This window comes from Styela clava, chromosome 12 (genome assembly GCF_964204865.1).
Source record: "Styela clava chromosome 12, kaStyClav1.hap1.2, whole genome shotgun sequence".
In the NCBI taxonomy this organism is placed as follows: Eukaryota; Metazoa; Chordata; class Ascidiacea; order Stolidobranchia; family Styelidae; genus Styela; species Styela clava.
In genome coordinates this window covers 7,374,846-7,396,407 of record NC_135261.1, presented here as the reverse complement: position 1 = coordinate 7,396,407, position 21,562 = coordinate 7,374,846, and the positions used below count along the sequence as shown (strand labels likewise).

Below are 21,562 nucleotides of genomic sequence, written 5' to 3'. Positions count from 1 at the left end.
AATTAACAATTAGTATTCTATTTTGTTGTATAGGAATTAGTAATAGTAATTACAGGTATTCAACACATAATTTAAAAATTCTAATATATTTTTCCTGTTTTATTGTAAATGCTATGACGCTGTTGACTTTATTCTCCTCACTGTAAAATTCTCTATTGGATAATACTGCAAGAATTTAATAAATGTTCTTCACATACAACAACATTTTTGAAAATTTATTTTATCCTAAAAGAAATATACATTTCATATTTGGTTGTTTGCCTTTTCAACATTATGCATATATTATGTATTCATCAGACATACCGGTATGTCTTTTTGTGTTTTGAAATCAGGGGTAGCCGAAACTAGATACGTACTTTATTATTTGGAATATATTCTAAAATAATAGTTTTAAGTATGGGATATAGAATATATTAGAATAATAATGTAATTTGAGTCATGGTCTACCGAAAACACACAGTATTATATATTTCATCAAAGTATATCTCATATATTTGAATTTGAAAATGCAGGAAACATAAGATGACCAATTTTTCATAGTTCCCAGATATTAAGTTACTCTTAAAGATGCAACATTTCAATATTACGGTAGTTCTAAAATTCAAAATTTTGAGTATCTTCAAACTTGATTCAGTTTACACATTCCCGTTTAAAATTAATTTAGGTAAATATTTGTTTATATTTTTTAAGATTTCAATTATAGGAGATCATATTCATATAGCCTTCCCAAATTTCATCAAATTGCTATTAGATAATATACAAAAGCAAGAACTTTTGTTTATATTCCAATTTCATCAAAATTTCATGCTAAGGCAGTTACCTCATTCTTTTTTCCATATTTGGTATTGGAAAATTTTACGCAATGCAAAGTGTTTAGAGCAGGGCAACGTGGTGAGGTGATTGTTTACACATAATTGTTTGGCATTCGAAAAATTCGTGTGCTGCAAGCAATTGTTATTTAACTCCAGGCTAGTTTAGAAACCTTTCTCCAAAACGTATTACTATGTTTTGCCACTATTTCTTTAATTTGGATTCTCGAAATGACTTTATTAATTTATTTTTAGATAACAATTTCCCAACTAACTGAAGTTTTTTTTAAATTAGATTGAATCTTTTTTGCATGTTATTATAGGGATGGTCAACATATAAATTATCCACTCTTGATGATGATTTTTCAATATGTTTTTGCATCTTAAATTTAATATTATTATTTAACAAAAATTGAGCCATAAAAAAATGAAGGTAATTCAGAAAGTTTACTTATTAATAAATCAAACTAATATTCATAATATTCTTGAGTATTTTATAAGGTTGCCATTAATTGGTAAACATGTTTTATTCGCCTTTCTGATCTAAATTTAGTTCTATTAAAAAAAGTTTCTAATTGAAGATGATTTAAAGCGGTGGTTCTCAGCCGGGGGCCTGAGGCCCCCCAAGGGGGCCAAAGAACGGTTGAAGATGGGCCACAATGTTAGGCGCGAAACTGATTTTACATTTCCCTTGACAAGATTACTTCCCGTTCTTCCTAGTTTCATTCTTACCATATTAACACTATAATTACCACTGGAATGATAAACAGGTGGGCCATGAGTGATGTAAGCCTCCGGGAGTGGGGGCCACAACCCAAAAGCCATAGAAGATTGGGAACCACTGTTCTAAAGTACTGTAGTTGCAAAAAATATTTTGCACTATTGATTACATTAAATTAAAAATGTTTCTGAGTGCTTTATTCATTTTCAACATCCATTGCCATCATTATAATTTCCCATGCATTTTTATCAAATTCAAATACCATAATACCTATTAGAGTTTGATGCTATTTTACATTTACAATCATTTCTTTTTCTCAGAATAAAAGATGACATGGCAAGTAGGCGCATTTCTACTCATATTCCTGCACCTCTGAGAAAAAAGAAAAATGAAGAACAATATAAAAAATTTATAACTCCGACTGGAAACCCTGTAGCATATCTTCAACAACACATGAGGTTGGTTAAAACATTTTAAATGTTATATGATATTGATTTTTTGAACCTCCTGAAGTATGCGCACTAAGATGGCGCACAACCTGAACTCATGTTGTGTACGATGTTAGGGTTCAGGTTGTGCGACATCTTGGTGTCATACTTCACGAGTACCGAATTTTTATATACAATTATGTTTTATTTACCGTTACCGGGGCCATGAATTGAGTTATAATACATCCCATATTTATGGAAAATACACAAAGAACGTTATCTGCCAGAATTTTAAGCAAATTTATGAGAGATTTGCCTTGAAAGATATTGTATTATGTAAATAAATTTACTTTTTAATTCAGATTTTAAATAGCTTTAGTAAAGCTTTTAGCACTATTTCATAATTTGGGTATAGTGGATTGGTTTCAATTTTAATAAGCAAGAAAATAATGTTCAAATTTATGGTACTATCATCATATATTGTTTTATGAGCGCTCAGCTAAAGCAAACCATGTGTTGGTATATATTTTGAAACTTGAAAATATGGGATTCAACAGCACAGGGCCCTTGCAACCCAGAAAAAAGTTTAAGGTGTTAGTAACCTTCTAGAGAACTTTCCCATTTTTAACTACTGAATATTCAAGATCAATTGGCCAAATGGTTCAACATAAAATATTTCCCAAACAATTATATGTAAGTTTTACATCCAAAAAAGATTCCTAATCAACATTTTAGATAAACTGAACTATTATGGATAACCTCTGTGACAAAAATCATAGAGTGTAGCGTTACGATGAATTGATAATTACAATATTTAATCCTGTATTTAACCTTAGTTATTTTGATTAATAGATAGATTATCACAGATTATAGCCTGTGATTATCATTAAATTGTGATTTGGTGGTATTATTCCCAGTACTAGGATATGAAGTGTCAAATGGAACTATGGATAAGCTTTACAGAATATATTAGTATTGTTACTACTAAATATTGCCGCAGTAAAATGAAAGTAACTGATGTCCGTATTCCAAAAATGGATTTTTTATCTTTGTTATTTTGGGTCAGCGGCCATCTTTTGGTCAAAGTTTCAAAGTGTCTATCGTATGTTCATTGATAGGTTTGACTGTGGACCCATACTAATAGAAAAAATGTGATTTTCTCAAAACCTTAAGAGATGACTTATCCTTGCATATAAGGAAACCCTGCAAATCGTAACACGACGTAAGCAACTAACACAACATGGTTGCAGAAGATAATTAATGAAAAGATAACCATTAGTGTTATTGTTATTCTACTTTTAATAATAACGGTAAGAAGTGTCTCTAAATCCTTCAAATTCATGCTAACTATCACTGTCAAACTCAACAAAGATATCTTTCCAGTCCTCTAACGTACCTATATATGACTTTATCATGATGCGAGTATAAGCCGAATTTTTAGTTTGTTCAGAGTTATGTCTGTGCGGAACAATAAAATTGTTCATTTAAAAAAATATGTTCAATAATACAAATCATATGAATAAAATTAAATATTGCATTTTTCTACATAATATTATATTATTTCATATTGGCGGTTACATGAAGACGTCACGGTCAAAGTGGCACACTCATCTGTTGGCATTTCTGTTCAAATATCTCTGTTACATTCCAATAGGAAAGGCCAGTCTTTTCAAAATAGTAACTCTTCACATATTGTCACGCATCAATGGTTTCTTGTACTAGGCCTTGTCTGGAGCGAAAGACATGAAAAAATTTCTTTGATGTTGCGAATTCTGGCCTCCTAATATTTTCTTCGTTTCTAATCATCAGAAATTAAAATTTTAGAAGCAAAAGTATGAGCGACTTGAATGAAGAAAAGAAAGAAGAAGAAGCACATCGACATCAAATTAATGAAAGATACGGAGAAATGGAAAAATTAAAAGTTTTACTCAAAGAAGAGGAAGACACGTGGACTTCAGTGAGTAATTATACGATTTATTTAGTTTAGTTGGGGTTACGCGAGAATAGCTTCTCATCCTTCCTCTATGCATTCAGCGCTAATGCAGCCTTTCCAAACCAGGGAAGAATATTGATATTTTCGGGGAGGGAATTTTATTTTGGATTTTGTGTTGTTTCAATATTGTTTAGTATTACTGTTTTTAAACAAATGCCAGATTGCGACTTGTGCTTAACACAAGCTTAGGTCAATTAAAGGTCGCACTAGCAATGGAAGTTTAGTTTGTATGTATAACATGGCAGGAATAAAGAGTTTCAAAAGACCCAAAGGGGGAAATTTATTGAAAAATTTCGTGAACCACTGCGCTAGGGGACTTATATGATTATAATTACAGTATGCAAGTACGACGTGGCAAGAATGAGATAACTATTGTTATTGTTAAGATTTTATGAGGTTATTTCGTTCATGTTCACTTTATAATTTTGTTTATGGTGAGCTTATCGATATGTGCGATTTTCCTATTATTTCATAATTGGTATGATCATTGGTAGGCTATTGTAAAAAAATGAGTACTCCTGAAGTATGTGAACCAAGATGGCGGACACCGGAATGTAGTATCTGTACCAGGTTAGGGTTAGGCCATAATATACTAGTCACTTGGCTAGTCACCGAATTCATTCACCGAAAATACGGTAAAAATGGGATTAAATTATGAAATTGCCTAAACATAACCACACATACTACGTACCGGTGTCCGCCATCTTAGTTCACATACTTCGGAAATACCAAAAAATGCTGCTTCAAACCATTACATAAATCCTACCTGTATTTTGTATGTATTCTATATTCTGTTCTAAAACAAATCATTGCATTTATCATGGATTCATAACCGATATGGTTTAAAACAGTTTGTCACACACACATGATATATGTTTTCTTCACCAAAATCGGAATCTATGATTTGATGCTACCATAATTTCTATTGACAAAAAAAAATTCAAAATTTTCTCTCTATGATATAGTGATTCATTTTTTCACTATAACAATCATTGAGTCCGTTGTCAAACAGTCCAGTTTGGGATTGATTTGAATGGAAAGCCCCTCTATAAAATTGAGTAAACAGCTGCGCAGAATGACAAAGCTTCATTTGTGTGGTCTCGGTCTGCTATGTATAAATGTCACGCAGAGCTTATTAAAAAACGTTTTCTCTTTCTGTATATTGTTAAATTGGATTACCCAGCAACATTTTGCATACGATTCATTTTTTGAACCATGCTCTATACTAGACATGGGCAAAGTACGGCCCGTGGGCCAAATCCGGCACGTTGGTAATTCAATCTGGCCCGCCTGATGCTGCCACAATCAAACTGAAACCAAATTTTGATGTTTTAGCTAAAGTTAGCTCAAGGAATTTGTTGGCATTGTGGTTAAATTTAGTTTTGACTCGAAGCATATTGTTTTCCACCTTTGCATTGTGACACTGTAAATATTGTTCATAAAATGTAACTTTTTTTGTCACACTTACATGGTGGGCCCACCAGTCCAGGTGGGCAAAATTTTTGGCCCCTGGTTCAAAAACGTTGTCCACCCCTGCTCTAAACTAATAAGTAAAATAAACACCTACTATTCATAGAAGGGTTGAGTATTTCTTGTTCAGCACTGTCTGCCAAATTCAATAAACTCCAGATGAAAAAATAATTGTATAAATAATATTGTATTATTCCGCAGACATTCCAAAAAAATATTTTCGAATATGAAATATTGAATACATTCTAAGTTGGGGGCAATTTCATGTGGGAAATTACTTTAATCACTATATCCTCATGTTGATTACATTTAAAACAACATAAATATAAAGGTCATTGGGGTCTCTGTGTTGTTTGTTACCAGTTGAAGTATTGTATGTTTTGATCTCCTTATCTGGCATCTTAAAATTCTTAGCTTTTGAATAAAAATGTTCTAAGCTATTCTAAATTCAAAAATTCACTATATCGAATATAATGAATTTCGAATATATTTGATTATTCGTTTTTTTTTTGGACATTCCTGATTTTAGATTTTTTATCAGAATAACTTACTGTAATAATAAATTGCGGAATCTGCAAAGTCATCACTAAACAATGTAGGTGACTATCGTCATCTTGACATATTTTCCAGATGGAGCTGACGTAATTCCTTAACTAAGTCAACACACAAATAGCTTTCTTCTAAAGTCATGCATCAATTGCCTTGTGGAATTTGTTTATTTTCTCGACATTTAAGAAGTAATAAATGTGATGTTGTGTGGATGAATTTTCAACTATCATTGATGGATAACTGTGTTTTGTATAAACATTCCATTTGGAAGTTTATTATTTTTTGATTTCACACACTGACTTTTTGACTTTGGACAGCTGAAATATTACAAAATTAAGATTGGGAAAGTGCAACGCGAGTTCTGTATTTGTGTTAGTGTACTCATATTATGCACCTACTCTTGACTTTTGTCGGGCGAAATGAAATTTATAAAAGTTTGATGCCAGAACGAACGTCTTCCTATAAGCATTCTTATTTATGTTGAATAATTCAAAATTTAACAATCTGCGATGCGATAGAGATGTACAGGGTGGCCTCATAAAAAAGAACCCATAAATGTTCTATTTACTTCTACTATAATGAAGAAAATTTATTTAACACTTGAACTTCTGTTTGTGTACGATTGTACACAAAATTTGCAGTACTTCAGGATACTTTGCTCAAAATTTATGTTTTCTCTAGAATAGGCTATGTTTCAAATGACCTGCATTCTGTTTGCACATCACCCTGTACATAGCCGTTTTGAGAAAAATTACCAATATCTAAATTCCAATATTGAAGTGGCACTTATTCATGACGTCGTCCTAGGATTATTTATATAGAACTTTCAAATTTGAACACAACAGTTCATTTCTCTATACCCAAACATATAATCCATTTCTTGAGCATTCAAAATATATTTAAATCACTAATTCAATTCTGGATTGATCTACGGTATATGTATTTCACTCTAAACAAGGCTTTGAACAAGTGGCCACAAGAAGCTTTCTGGAATAGACTGAATGGTTTGAGTTCACCATTGCCTACTCAATTATTACACTTAGTGTGAATTGATGGGCATGAGGTTGAACCCTGTGATGTCAGAAATTTTCACTTTGGAACATTTTGCAATTTTTCGCTCAAAATTTTTTAACTGGAGCTCAGCTTATCAATAGCTAAATAATTATCAATAATGATTAATCGTTTGCACCCTATTTATTAAACTTCTTCTGGTGGCATTAGAAGCAGTACTTAAGTGTTATCCTCATATTCAATATTGTATCAATAACTCAAGAAGGAAGTTGGTTTGTGTTTCTCATTTCAACTACACTTCATCCTTTTTCAATTTCAATTTTTACTTTTAAGAAACTGCAAAGTTGGAAATCTAGAAGACGAAGCGTGACAGAGGATGCAAGAAAAAGAAAAGAAGAAAGAGATTCTATTGAGAAAGAACTGGAACACAAAGCTGCCAAAAAGAAGACGAAGACGTATAAAGAAATTGTTGAAGACAAGTACGATGCTTCCTTCAAGAGTTTGGCAAGACTCCATATCTGAATATAAATTATGAATTGTTTGATTTCAAATAATAAAGTAGATTCATCTATTTTACAGCAAAATCGAATTTGCAGAATTTTGATTGAGAAATTGGCATGTTTCAGAATAAAAAACAGTGATTTCTAATTAATTGAATATTCATTGAATTCCAACTTTTACTGCAATACTCCGTTGAAATTAGGGTTGTCTGAAAATTTCAGTTTTATTGAAATCTGAAATTAATCAATATTAAAAATGTGTGTATATTTATAATTAGTAAATATATAATCCTGAATCCTTTTTATAGTAAAATATATCATAATAAAATAAAGTTGTAATCAATGTTAAATTTTTTGAAAATATTACAGTAAAGTGGTGTCAACGGGGTTTGAACCCATGTAGCTGAATAAACCAGAAGTAAAAACCTTGATATTTTTCCTTCTCAGAATGAAAAGAGATAAAGAGCTTGCTCAATTGAACGACCACGACGAATATGAGTTCGTAAGTCCCAGATCATCTACTGTTACGAGTCCGACCAACTCTAGAAATTATACGTTCGAAGGGCTAGTAAGAGACGTACAAATCAGGGAAAAGGAGAATAAAACCGCAGCAACTAAGCCATCAAATGTTTATTCATCAAGGGAAGAAGCGCCAAAAACAAATGGCTCTCAAGTACAATACAAATACACGACCAAAGTGACTGCTGTTATAAATAACACCCAAGCAGAAAACAAACACGCCTCTTACGAAGCACAGCCTCAAATGAGAAGCACTATAACTTACGAGAGAGTTCCAAACAAAAGCCAAGACAATAGCGATGTCAGGAGTACAAGTTTGTCATATACTCCATCGAAATCCCAAACACTGCCTCGCGGCGGTATCTACAACTCCTACGATCCAAGCGATAGTGGCCCAGTCCAGAGAGGACCAAAACCGCCCCAAAGGTCTTCGTATGAAATGACTCCCCAATCAAAACCTGTTCAGAGAGAAACTCGTAGCAATGTGCCTAGTGTTCTAATGAGAACTAAAAATCCAAATGCGCGGAAGTAAGCACTTTTCATTATTTTAATATCTTTCTTTATTTAATGTTATATTCTGGACAATGCTACAGTCAAGCAACCACTAAAATGGCTGGATTTTTTTTTCAATTTCTTGCAAAACTGTTATTGCGTATTGATTACCATTTTTAACATTGACATTAACATAAGTTTGCTTCTGTTGTGCTTGTTATTTGGCGTATTGTAGTTTAAAATTAGTTGAATTTTAACGCATGCATGGTGCTATTGCAATACTTTTTCACACACATTTTGAAAAGTTATTCGGTATTCAAATTAGTCTTGTTGAAATCATACAGGACAAAATAATGGGATAAATATGTCATTTACATATTTGCTGAGTGCCATTTTGATCTGGATATTGTATTTCCCAAATTTATCTTTATCTGGGTTCCTGTGTCGTAAATTGGCATTGCGCTGTACTCTTAATGTATAACCAATGAGCTTCAGTTCAATGAAACAAAACTAATTAATGACAACTATTCTCCCTTATCATGATTCATTTATAATCGTCTCCCGGTGGAACAGTTAAAGCATGCGACTTCACTGTGTTAGCATCGCAGATGAAACAAGTCGTCGATGAGCATTGTTTCATATATTTTTTTGTATTTTCTAGGGAACGACCAAAATCAGCACACGAGTTGCCTACCGGGAGTAGCAGTACTTTACCAAGGAATTATCACGAGTATTCAGCTCCGAAACCTTTTACTCCTGGTGCTAGTTCTTTTACCAAGTATCGCAAGACAAATTTTGCAAACCGTAGAAGCATGTGGGAAAATATGAGCAAACCGGAAACAGACGAACCTCCGAGTTCTGCGGCTGAGAAATTTCAACCTGCTCACGGACGAAGCTCCTCTAGCGAGCTTCTCATCACTAGGAGATCCCAGGATCAGTCTGTGACTTCGGAATATGCAGCACCAAAACAAAATCAAACAAACAAAGACTCTAATTTAAACAGGAAGCATATAAATCCAGAGATATACCAGAAATTTACTTCGTCTGTTTCTGCTCCTACTAATACCGGTAAAACAGCTCATCCCGCCAAAGTTCCTCTAGTATCAAAGGCCCAATTTACGTCATCCACTCGAAAATTTACAAAGTCAGCATCACTCGATTTATCTGAGCAAGAGGGAAGTCAAACTGCCACTTTATCATTGAGTGGATTGGTGAGAATTTTTAATTTCAAAAGAATATTTGGTTGTTTGATACACGCATATATTATATCGTTTTGCTAAGTTAGTATCAATCCTGTTCAGGTTTTTGTAAAAAAATTGCTTTTTTTGTAACTAATGGGGCAATAGATGATCAAATTTTCGGTTCTCGAAGATAGAAGAAGTCGCAAGAAGGTTATTTCTTTCAATTTATTTCAAATTCTCCCCAAATCCCAAGGACCCAATATTTCTCCTCAAATTTTGCTGGTTTTTCATACTTTCCGGGCAAGCCTTGATGCCTTTGGTACAATTTATTGATAGCATTTGGACAAATTTTTTTATCATTGCAGTGCCATATCAGCCATTTAATAACCTTCTCTTTGACAATTGCCCTCTTATTTATTAGTAGGCTAACCATTCTGATTTTTTTGCCGCAAAGAGTTTGAGGGATAGAGATAATAGTTTTTCCATTTTTTTCTCTTTTCATAGTCCATGACATCACCTCGAGTCAACAAAGCTGCAACATTGCCAGTTCCAACTCGTCAACCAGAAGAGCGAGACCATTTGTTTGATGACATGAAAATTTGTATTAATCAACGACCCAGAAGCGAAAAGGGATTTGGATTTACTGTTCGCGGTGGCGATGATGGAAAACCAGTCATTGTCGATACCGTTAGTCCAGGTTAGCCATGCTTGATTTTTTTGTCATGCAAAAAAATAAATTTAATTTTCAAGTTGAACTTCTCACTCTGTAAATAGGAGATCAATTAAAGCAATGTTGAAAAAAAAGTTTTCTGTGACATGATTTTTAACATATTTGATATTCCATTTTGAATCAAATTTTGTATCTGATTCTATTCAGTCAAGATCCATCCAAATGATAAACTGTAATTAATTAAATGTGCAGTAGAACGGTATGTGCCATGTTTTTAAAAAATCAATGATTTTGAGTGAAGCATCGCAAAATTATAGTCGAACAAAATTGAGGGAGCTGTGACCCATATGAAATATACCAGCTTCTGACTTGGAAAAGCTGTAAACGTAAGGAGAATTAACGCTTTTGGTCAATGTTTGACACAATTTCGCTATGTCGTGATGTTGATGTTGGTACAAATCCCAAAGATTTAAAATTCTGAAACTTACATCCCTACTTAGGACTTTTAATAACGAATGATTTCATTTACTCATAGCGTTCTACAGATGGTTTATTTGCCGCAAGAGTGCCTATATCTTAATTGTGTGATAAATTTATCTTTCCGTTGGCTCTCTCTGTTTATATAATATATAAAATCTATAGACATTCATAACCTCCTGTATATTGAAGGTGGTGCCGCTGACATTTGCCATCTTTGTGTGAGTGACGAGATACTTGCTATAAATGAAGTTCCTCTCGCTGATTGTAAAACACAAGACGATATCGTACAATTGATTGTATCAAGTGTTATCACTGGAAATTTATCTCTGAATATTAGAAGATATGGAAAAGCCAAAAAAGGTAGGAATAGACTTTATTCTATTCTGGTCTCCTGTAAACAAAATTATTTTTTATTATGACATAACAATCATTTTTATGTTTGACGAATTGTCTGCCATGTCCTTGCGTAATCAATCAACAGAGCTCTTGTCAGTCAGGAAATGATAGGCCAATAAGTTATAATATTCCGATAATGTATGTAATTGTAAATATTTTCTCTGTACACAGTACATACAATGGTTCATGCACTGTAATTCAACTTTATGGATTAATATTGAACCAGAATTTTCGTTCGAATAAAATAATTGACACAGAATTTAGGTGCTTAGGAGACCTGAATTGTTTCTTTTTTTTTATTTGCTTGAGTAATTTTGGCCCATTGTAATTTTTGTACGATAGCCTACCTATTCAAGCCTTCCGCTCAACGCTTATCCGACTATTTGCTCTGAACAAGGCCCTGTATAAGCATCTGAAATCTAACGATGTGCAAGGACCGAAATCTTTCCACTACAGCATTGCCTAAACAATTTATCACACTCTGGGTGATCTGATGTGCATGAGATTTGAATTGAGATGTGTAAACTGCAGTACTAACGCAGTCAACTGAGTCAAGTTTACCACGTAAACCGCTACTTGGCCATTGATAGCACACACAAAATTTTTTATTAGGTTAAGTATCTGTAACTATAAAAATAAGGGATACAAAATCAGTAAGGATTGGTATAAAAACCAAACAATTCATAAAACGAGAATATCGGTCAGAGACCGAAGACTTATCGATCGAAAGTTAGGGGATCCCCAAAAACAGCGCTCTTACTCCATAGTGACACCTTGTGTCCACTCACTAATTAATTAATAACTCGCTAATTATACGACATAATTCACCCAAAATCAATAGGCTTCTGGTCCGAGATAAGATGAATGCACATGCAAAATCTGGAGCAGATTCAATCTCGCTTTCGTGAGATATCGCATGCATCTAACAGACATACAGACAGACAATTACCTATCAACATACTTACTGATCGAAATCGATAAGTAATAAACTGTTTGTTTTTAATATACCGATATAGCCTATTAGATTATTTTATCAATGTGAATCACGGCAAAACAAGTTCAAAATAAGTTGTTTTGACTTCTCAGTTCACAATGAACTTGATAATGTACTTGTTTTTAGCAAGTTAAGCAACGAGTAATCTGATTCGAATTCCTTCAAGCAAATTAGAGTTAATCAGCCATTAACAAGGTGTTTTATCCTGGTAATGCATGCAATTTTCAATGCCTTAATGAACCTTTGATGTGTTTTACTTCTTTGTGGTACATTCCTGTGGTAAAGCACTTTACAAAGCCAACCACCGTTACCAATTACCATGGTTTGTAAATTGAATAAGTAAACCTGGAAATTCCATTTCTGAGTGAAAAACTAAAATACCAGAATAGCTAATTTTTTTTGAACGGATATAAAGGCAAATGAAACTTGATTTTGATAATCCTGCTCTGTTTGAAAAACTTGATTTGAATATATTTGGAAGATGCTTTTCAACTTGGTAGAGCGGAATCCCAATGAAACATACCAGAGGGGCAGAGGCTTGAGGAATCTCTGTACGAGTGTTCTCTGAACTTTTTTTCATTCAGACCTTCTTGGCACGGCCAAATAATTCCGCTCAGGAACTAAAATTTTGAAAAAGTTAAATTTAAAGCAGAGTAGCTTCATTTTAAAAACATTAAAATTTTTGATATAAATTACGGAAAGAAATTATAAAACAACTCGCTGGGATGATACATCTCTAATTGGAGCCAGATCGGCTGTCAATGTCATCTGCAAATTGTTTATGCACACCCTGTGTGGCGTTAATGAATATTATCACATAATAATTATACATGGCCTTCATTGGGTATAACTGTTAATTTGTTTAATTAATAAATTATCCTAATCATTGAATAGTTGAATCAGTACAAATTAATAACACACTCTTTCACTGAAACATTCCTCTCCTCTCTCTTCTATTGTACAAATATTTTTTGCAAAGTGTACTGCATGTCTGCATCAGTATGTTTGCATTACATATATTTGTACTGCTGCAAATGTTTAGGGTTCTCATGGTTATGTAAACGAAATTCTTTTACATTTTATAGGCAATTATGTTAGTAATGCACACTCATGGTTTTTGAAACTGTTAAACTTTTACCACAATTTCTGTATTCAGTCATATTATGCTTTAGAAAAGTTCGCTAATCTGAATCCAATCACATGCTGAGTTGAACATGCTCATGACATGCTTTTGGGAAAAAAGTAGCCATGTTTGTTTTGTACGTTTTTTATTTGTCTCATCAAACATTGCTAATTAGGTCAAGTGGAATACATGCAGTGTCACAAATATCATATTTACAGGCTGTATTGTTGACATGACACTTTATAAAATCAATTTGAGTAATCAAGCCATTGTTTCAACAACACAGTGACACTCAGTATTCATTGGGTAATTAATTGAGTAGGCTATGTTAATTAAAACTGAAATCATTTAGTCCAGAGTAGTTTCATAATTTGGCAACTTATATCAGAGTCTTATTCTAGTCTTTTTCAAACTTTTTTCACCATAACCCACTTGCCACAGCCTAATTTTTCGTGACCCTCAGAAATAAAAATAATAGTGAAATTTAATAATACACAGAATATTGAAAAAAATAATAAAATTGACAAAACTTTCAATATAAAGACTGGTGTGCTTGCAAAAAAGATTGATTTTTGGCTCCATTTTGGTGATGGTGAAACTTCGTACTGGCTTCAATTCTTTCAAATTCGATCAATATTTTGTTTGATTTTGTCTGACCAAAGTCTGACTTGCCACTTGGCTTTGATATTTGTATTCCACAAAGCATGTCTTCAATTGAGATTTCAAACGAGTCGTTGGCAAACTTAGTATTTGACTTGATGTTTACCTACCAGCCTACCTTACATATGATATATTACCTGTGCTGTTATTAATTTCACAAACACATTCGTAATGTGTTTAATAAAGAGCAGTTAAATACATATTTACGAAATATTTTCGGATAAAAAAGTATATTTATGACATGAAACAATTGTTGATTACTGAGCGATTGTTATTCAGAAATTCCCAATTCCATATCAATAAATAATATGACTAAATACCCCAAATTTCTGGAAATGCTAAGATGGCAGTTGTATTGGCATCATGTTTCTATAACTTTGTATTTATTAATAATAATCAAATACTTACAGTATTATGTTTCGTTTTTCAAATTATTTTACAATATTTGTCTGGTTTGTATTCAGACAGTTTTATATCAGTCTCGCTGTATAAATTATCTTTCTACTGGTATGTATTGTTTGCTTTTATTCTAGAACTCAGACATTTTTTGTGGCTCATGTTTAACTTAATCTTAGCATATGTTGTCTTTAAATATGAAATAGTCGAATGCATTTTGGATTGGTTATATTCAACACTAAATTCCTTGTTTCAGGAATCTTATGGAATATTTCCAATTTAGTTTGTGTGTGATTTTATTATTAAATACTTTGAATCTGGTGGTCAGACGAAGAAAAAACTTTGAATATATAAAAAAGAAAATCCATTGGAATGATTTTTAATTCAACTATTAATTTTGATTCTTATGAATTCTATGATTTGTTAAAATTTTTCTGTTAAAACTGACCAATTTTGTAATTAGTATGTATTCGATACCCGATATTTGGGAATATTTTTCGGTATTAAGTTTTGGTCTTTTCTATAACATATATATTTCTATAACATATCAGATGTTGAATCCAATTATTTTTTTGAGGTATCACGAATAACATTGATTAAAATTTAATGCTCTAATGATAGGTTTTGCATAATGTATATCATATTATAAATAAACTCAAAAGTGACGAATAACCGGCTTATACACCTGGCTATAAACACTAGATTCAGCCTCCCAGCTGTGAACAGCTCACTAGTGGTTACCCAACTCCTCGCAGGCATATTAGTTCGGTATGTTTTGTGTAACTGTTTCAATATTTGGATGTTTATATCGAGGATTATCATTACTCAATAATCTATCATTTATGAATAAATTTTGAAACAATATTTTCAAATAGGGAATATTGAGTGTATTTTGAATTGGTCCACGTTCAACATGCAACACAAAGTATGCAATGCATATCAACGAGTTATGCAGGACACCTTCAGATAATTGGTGATTGTCTGTTTTTCATTTTAATAACGTAAATTCTGTGGGATTTTTTGGTCATCTTACAATACTTCAATGGTACAAAATGATTTTGGAATCGAGAATATGGGAGATTCGAAAGTAATTTTTTTGAATATTTTTTATCTCTTTTCCAACCTTCTGATCCTTTTGCTCCATTCAGTTTGTTCAATGCGACTCCTATTAATCAAAATGGAAAATTCCTTGAACAAAATTCTGAAATGTCCCTAAAACAGAAAATTCATATTTTCGAAAAAAATACGAAAGTTTTGTTTTGAACATTTTGATTCTTCAATTTTATCTGTCAAAACAGTGATTTGAAACCCATTTTTTTCTTCGTTTTTTTTTTTTCAATAAATATTTTTTCAAAATTTCAGCATTCACGCTTTTGTCTTGAAATGGTCGAATTTTGAACATATTAAATTTTAAAGAAATAGTGTAGCCTACTATATTCATGCATAATATAACCCCTAAAGTGAGTCATATGTTTTGAACCAAGAATCGTTGACATTTCATGATGAAAATTCCCATTGTGTACTGAGGGCAAACATTACTCTGTAGACCAGCTTAGCACAAAATTATGTCAACAAGGTAAAAGTTTTCAAGGGGTTTTGAAATATATTCAATCAAGTATGATGCGTTAATAAACCTATCATAATGACTGAATTACTATACACCCCATGCTATATTGTTTATAGACTGTAAAGCAGTCCTATACAATAGCAAAGCCGCGACTATTTCCAATGTTAAGCAAAGTAATGGCCACTTGATAAAGTGAAGTGTCCTACACTTTTTGTAGTTTGTTCGCAGCGTCAAGTGGTGAAAACGACATGGCGGTATTCGTGGCATTTTGAAATCCACTTCCCACAAGAAAATATTTGATTATATTCAGCCTCGCTAGTGTAATCAAGAAGGCGTGCCATAGCTATGAATAAATTTTACGCGATATTTTTTTCAAACTTTTCTACTTTACATATTATTAAAGAGGTCAAATGGCTTTTGGTATATATGATTGTCAAAATGTCAGTATAATTCCAGCGGTGCTAAAAGTAAAGTACTGAATGTGAAATAAATTGTGCCCATGCACATGAAATATAAACGAAGCATTATCTTTTCATCGCAAATTGTATTATGAAGTTAATGAAATAATTGTTAACAAGCATTTAGTGCAACTGTTAAAACATGAAGAAATGTTATAGAAACAATGCAATGAAATGGCATAACGGAGTATATATCTACGAATTATAAAACCCTAAATTTGTAAATTAACAAAAAAGCCGGATTTCTTCCATCCAGAAGTATTAAAAAATTGAATTTCATTGATTGCAACAACAATAATTTCGCCCTCAATAAATTTATAATTTGAGAAACTGAACTACTCTGTATACCCTGTTCATTTGGGTTAGGGTTTAGGTCATTTAAATAGACTAAATCGACTGTCTGAATGTGTTCTTTCTCTCCCCTATCTCTCATATTTAGAAGGGTCATTCCATTAGTAGGGTAACTTTCGGAAAAAAACAACAACAACATAAGAACAACTCATTTTTTATAAGCTGTTTATTATTAACTTTACCACTCTGAACAAGGCTCTGTATATGAAACCACTGACAGGACAGATGTTGAGAAAATGAGGTTTCAAAATACCAGGGGGTGCTGGTTTGAAATCACATTGGCTTCGGGGCCACGGTTTATTCAAACTCCAGCAGGGGCTTCTATTACCAACATGTATATAAATATTCAATATCGTTTTCATTTTTAGCGAGTCCCCTTCGATTGGCTGGAACAAAAGTTGTGATGACAGCAGGTGGATTTGTTCAAGTAAGATCGGATAAACCAATAACGAGGACAAATGAACCAGACAGAACATCTTATAACATTGCCAGACCAAAAGAGGTGAATTCTTTTATATTTAACTATTCAATTTTTTAAATTATGGATATGAGCAGCGATGGCCAAAACTGGAATAATCAATATTCCGAAAACAGTGATACCTCAATATTCCAACGACTCGATATTCAGACAATCTGGTGATCGACCAAAATAGTCTAGTAAAAAATGCTGCGGTACTCGAACGAAAATTTGGTGCTCGAATACCCGAGCATACCGCCGAGTGAGGAATATATTCAAATAATCGATTGATTTTTGACTTGGTTTTTTTTTTCTTGTTGTTGAATAAATCGCTTCTCTCTTTATGTACTGGACCAATTGCTTCGAAATTTTTAGTGGGTGGTTAAAGATTATATTTTTTTGCTAAAAGGGTATTATTACTTTTATTTATTTTAAAAATTTCTGTGCGAATCGTTTTTTGGGTTTAGTGGTGTCAAAATTGAAAATTGCACACTTTCTGATGATTCCTCATTCACGTTAGTGGTCGGTGAAGTTGGAAGACTGTCGGTAGTCTACTGTGGCAGACTCGTACTCGTACTGCTTCATTTTGTTCTTCTTGTCCATATATTTGAGCATCGCTCTCTGTCATTTCAACTTTTCGAATTTTCTTTCAGTCTCAAAGGGTTGAAATAAAATGAATGTAAAATACAATTTGTGTGAAGAATTTTGAAACATTGAAATATTTGTATATCCCGACATATCTCTGGATAAATCAAACGGGTGGTCGAATTGAAAAGTATGCTCGCCAGCAAAGTCTTTGTCTCTTTGTTATGTATTGTATTGTACTAATTGAAGATATCAGTTACATTTGAGGTTGTTGTCTTCTTTAAATCAGTGATATCATTTGTTCACAAAATTTACATTGTCTCGATTCTTATGGAAGGACAAAGTTTTCATATGTGATGTACCTTCCTCGCCTCAGTGTAGCCTCAATATCTAAATGCTTCACAAATTATAAAATTTCCTTTTAGTGTTAAAATATCGCAATTTTTATTTTAACTGAAAACTTTATGTGTATTTCCATAACAATGACCAATCAGCAATACGGTTTTGATGATAAAAATTGAAACCTGTGCAGCCACTCAAATATTTCTATTGTGCGCACAGATTTTACCTGGTTGTTGATGCTCCAGTCTCCCCAGCCTTACCTTGGTTATAACTTCATTAGACACGAAAATGATATGGTTTATATTTTCAGATTTCAGTTTCTTCTCCGGTACATACAGATGATAATAACAATGATATGATAGATGGTGATGATGAGCTTCCTCCTCCTCCTACTCAGCAAGAATTAGAAGCTGCTCATTACTCTATTGTAGCACAAACAAATAACAGGCAAGTGGTTCTCTAAAAATAGGATTTACATGGCGAACCACGGCTTCTCGTCCGGTTACCAGTCCATGTCCATGTCAACATATTTAAGTCCAACGCTTCAACTGCCATACGATAGCGCCAGCTTTTTTTTTCCTACTTTGTATCAACCATTTTCTTTATTTAAACATATTATTTTTTTTATTTTAGGCGTTTGAGTCCATTGTCAGGATTAGTTGCCGCAGCTTCACAAAATTCGCATCACAGGTACAATGATGCCAACAGCGATAGCTTTGAACAAGGTAGAACAACTTTTCTCCCTTTTTTCCCTAAACAAGCAACGACTGATATATAAAACAATTAATATCTTTTGGAAGAATAATAATCTTTCTGTTGATGCCAACAGCGATAGCTTTGAACAAGGTAGAACAACTTTTCTCCCCTTTTTCCCTAAACAAGCAACAACTGATATATAAAACAATTAATATCTTTTGGAAGAATAATAATCTTTCTGTTGATGCCAACAGCGATAGCTTTGAACAAGGTAGAACAACTTTTCTCCCCTTTTCCCCCCCCTGTTTTCCGCTTTTGCTTTTGTAACATTGTGTTCATAAAATGTAACTTTTTACGTTACACATACATGGCTCGCCAGTCTATGTGGGCAAAAATTGGTCCAAAAACTTTGCCCACCCCTGGACTAGGGACATCATGGTGAAATACAAACAAAACTGTAATAATGTACTTGTTTGTCAATATTGTGTTAATGTATATCTAGGCAAGACTTGTTTGACTATGTAGACTTCCATTATAAATACCTTTTAGTGTGACCCATCTATCATATGTGATCAGTAATAATTCTCACTGATAATTAGGCTTTGGCCATGCTAGGGTGGATTGAATTGATGGGCGGTATTTTTGTTAAGGGCGTATTTCTGTAAACTAAGTAGGCTATTCGTTTTGTTGGATTGCATGCCTTATAACAACTATTCAATTCTCTCACTCATAACTCTCTCAATTGTAGAATGGATCATTCTTTTTTTGATCTTTATTATTCCCCCTTCAAACAAGAAATATACTTCAATTGTTCTAAGCTACACATCTTTAGGGATCTTCTGTGGATTGTTGTATAGTTGCCTAAGGTACATAGAACCCGCAAAAAAAAATTTTTTTTAATTTTCAATCTGGTAAGTTTTAATAAAAAGCAATGTGCCATAACTACTGCTAATATTACTTGGTAATATGTGTTAAAAAAATGCAGTAAATTTATTTGCGAGTCAGGAAGTGGAACTAGGGATCATTTTGATAAATTTTCACTGTTAAAAATCGATTTTCTTCGGTAGTAATGGACCATTCTAATTTTCAAATTTTTATTGCTTGAACATGAAATAAATGGCAAGAAGGCTATTATTTTATTTTATTCGTACATTACTCCATATTTCATCCCAGATTTTGCTGTTTTATTTTCATTACGAAAAGGAATACTTTCATATGTCATATGGGAACACTCTACACTCTGAATGACATTCAACCTTCACATTGAGCATTGTTATTTATAGTATTCCAATAATAACACTTTTTTTTATCTGTTTGCAGCCAGTTCATTTGACAGCTATCGTGATACTGCATTATCGGAGGTTCACTCTGACGGAGTAAGTATTTACGGCATCTGTTTTTGGCATGTTATTATTGATGTTGAGGCTGGAGTTGAAACCATAGTCAAAATTTTCAATTCCTTAAGAATTAAGATTGAAAATCTGAAATTCCGGAAAAAAAACGTAATTCCTGAGGGATACTCAAATTTTTGGTAATTAAGGGGAGCAAGCATTTTAAATACAAAATGAAAACGGGACGCATATTTTCTCAAGAGATGATGTCAGAGACTTTGTCAAAGTTTTGTCAACCTTGAGTCTTGAGTTGAAGTCATTTTTGAAATGGCTCGAAAATTGGAGTCCGAGTCAGATTTACATACCTCCGGTTTTTAATGTCATTTATATTTCGTAGGAATTGATTTAATAAAATAATAATATTCATTATTCGAAATTTTTGAATGTGCAATATGACTTTATAAATAAACTGACATGGATGTCCAATATTCAAATATATTCGATTTTCATTATATTCGATATAAAAAATATTTGAATTCGAGAATAATTTAGAATATTTTTATTTGAAAATTAGAGAATTGTAATCCGTCAGACTATCAGATCAAAACATACAATATCTCAACTGGTAACAAACAACACAGAGAAAACAATGACTTTTATATTTATGTAATTTATCACATCAGCTTGCCCGCAATTTAGAATGTATTCGATAGCCCATTCAAAAATATGTTTTCAGAATGTATTAGGATTAGTGAAATATTTGGTTTTGGTCATTTCTGTAAACTGCATTTCACTGTAAGCCTTTTATACATACATACAAAACCTTGTGGGTTACACATTCATCACATCTTCTGGTGTGGGACCTATAATCCCAGATCTGCAGGCGAAACCCGTTCCACCAAGACATCGTATATATATGTTGTGAAGAAGCATCTTACTTTACTTATTCTTCTATCGTATAGCGGTGATTCTTTCTGATTTCAACTTTTGTCCCAATAGATTATTTTTATTATGAATGTTCAACACAAATCGTTTTCTAAAATTTCCATATAAATTTGCAGGATGATATTGAAGGAGAAGAAGAATTAAGACAACAAGTTCTTGAAGCTCAAAAAGAATTAGATTTTGAACAAGTTGACCAGTATGATATTAGAAGAAGAGAAGACGAAAATCTATTGAGACTTGAGGTAATACGCGAATTTTTTGAGAGAATTATGAATTATTCAAAAAATGTAGTTTGGATAAGATTTTCATATTTCTTTGTGCTAAGCGGTAGGAATACGCTCGCACCTTTGATTACCCTGCGTGGGTTCGAATCTTGTGGGAGATAACTATGTGAGAGAGGATTGCTGGACTCCATGCCGCCAAAGTGTGGTTCACGTA

General features: G+C 32.9%; 1 protein-coding gene across 1 annotated transcript in view; it reads left to right on the top strand.

The window, feature by feature from the left end:
• LOC120329459 (uncharacterized) overlaps nt 1-21,562 on the top strand; it is a 29,057-nt gene that overhangs the window by 146 nt on the left and 7,349 nt on the right. Inside the window, exons 2-13 of the mRNA XM_078118515.1 lie at nt 1,851-1,988; nt 3,783-3,915; nt 7,315-7,460; nt 7,929-8,528; nt 9,154-9,703; nt 10,178-10,370; nt 11,013-11,183; nt 17,137-17,270; nt 18,463-18,599; nt 18,786-18,877; nt 20,169-20,224; nt 21,241-21,366. Coding sequence (XP_077974641.1) covers nt 1,851-1,988; nt 3,783-3,915; nt 7,315-7,460; nt 7,929-8,528; nt 9,154-9,703; nt 10,178-10,370; nt 11,013-11,183; nt 17,137-17,270; nt 18,463-18,599; nt 18,786-18,877; nt 20,169-20,224; nt 21,241-21,366 — 2,476 coding nt within the window. The remainder of the gene's footprint in view (nt 1-1,850; nt 1,989-3,782; nt 3,916-7,314; nt 7,461-7,928; nt 8,529-9,153; nt 9,704-10,177; nt 10,371-11,012; nt 11,184-17,136; nt 17,271-18,462; nt 18,600-18,785; nt 18,878-20,168; nt 20,225-21,240; nt 21,367-21,562) is intronic.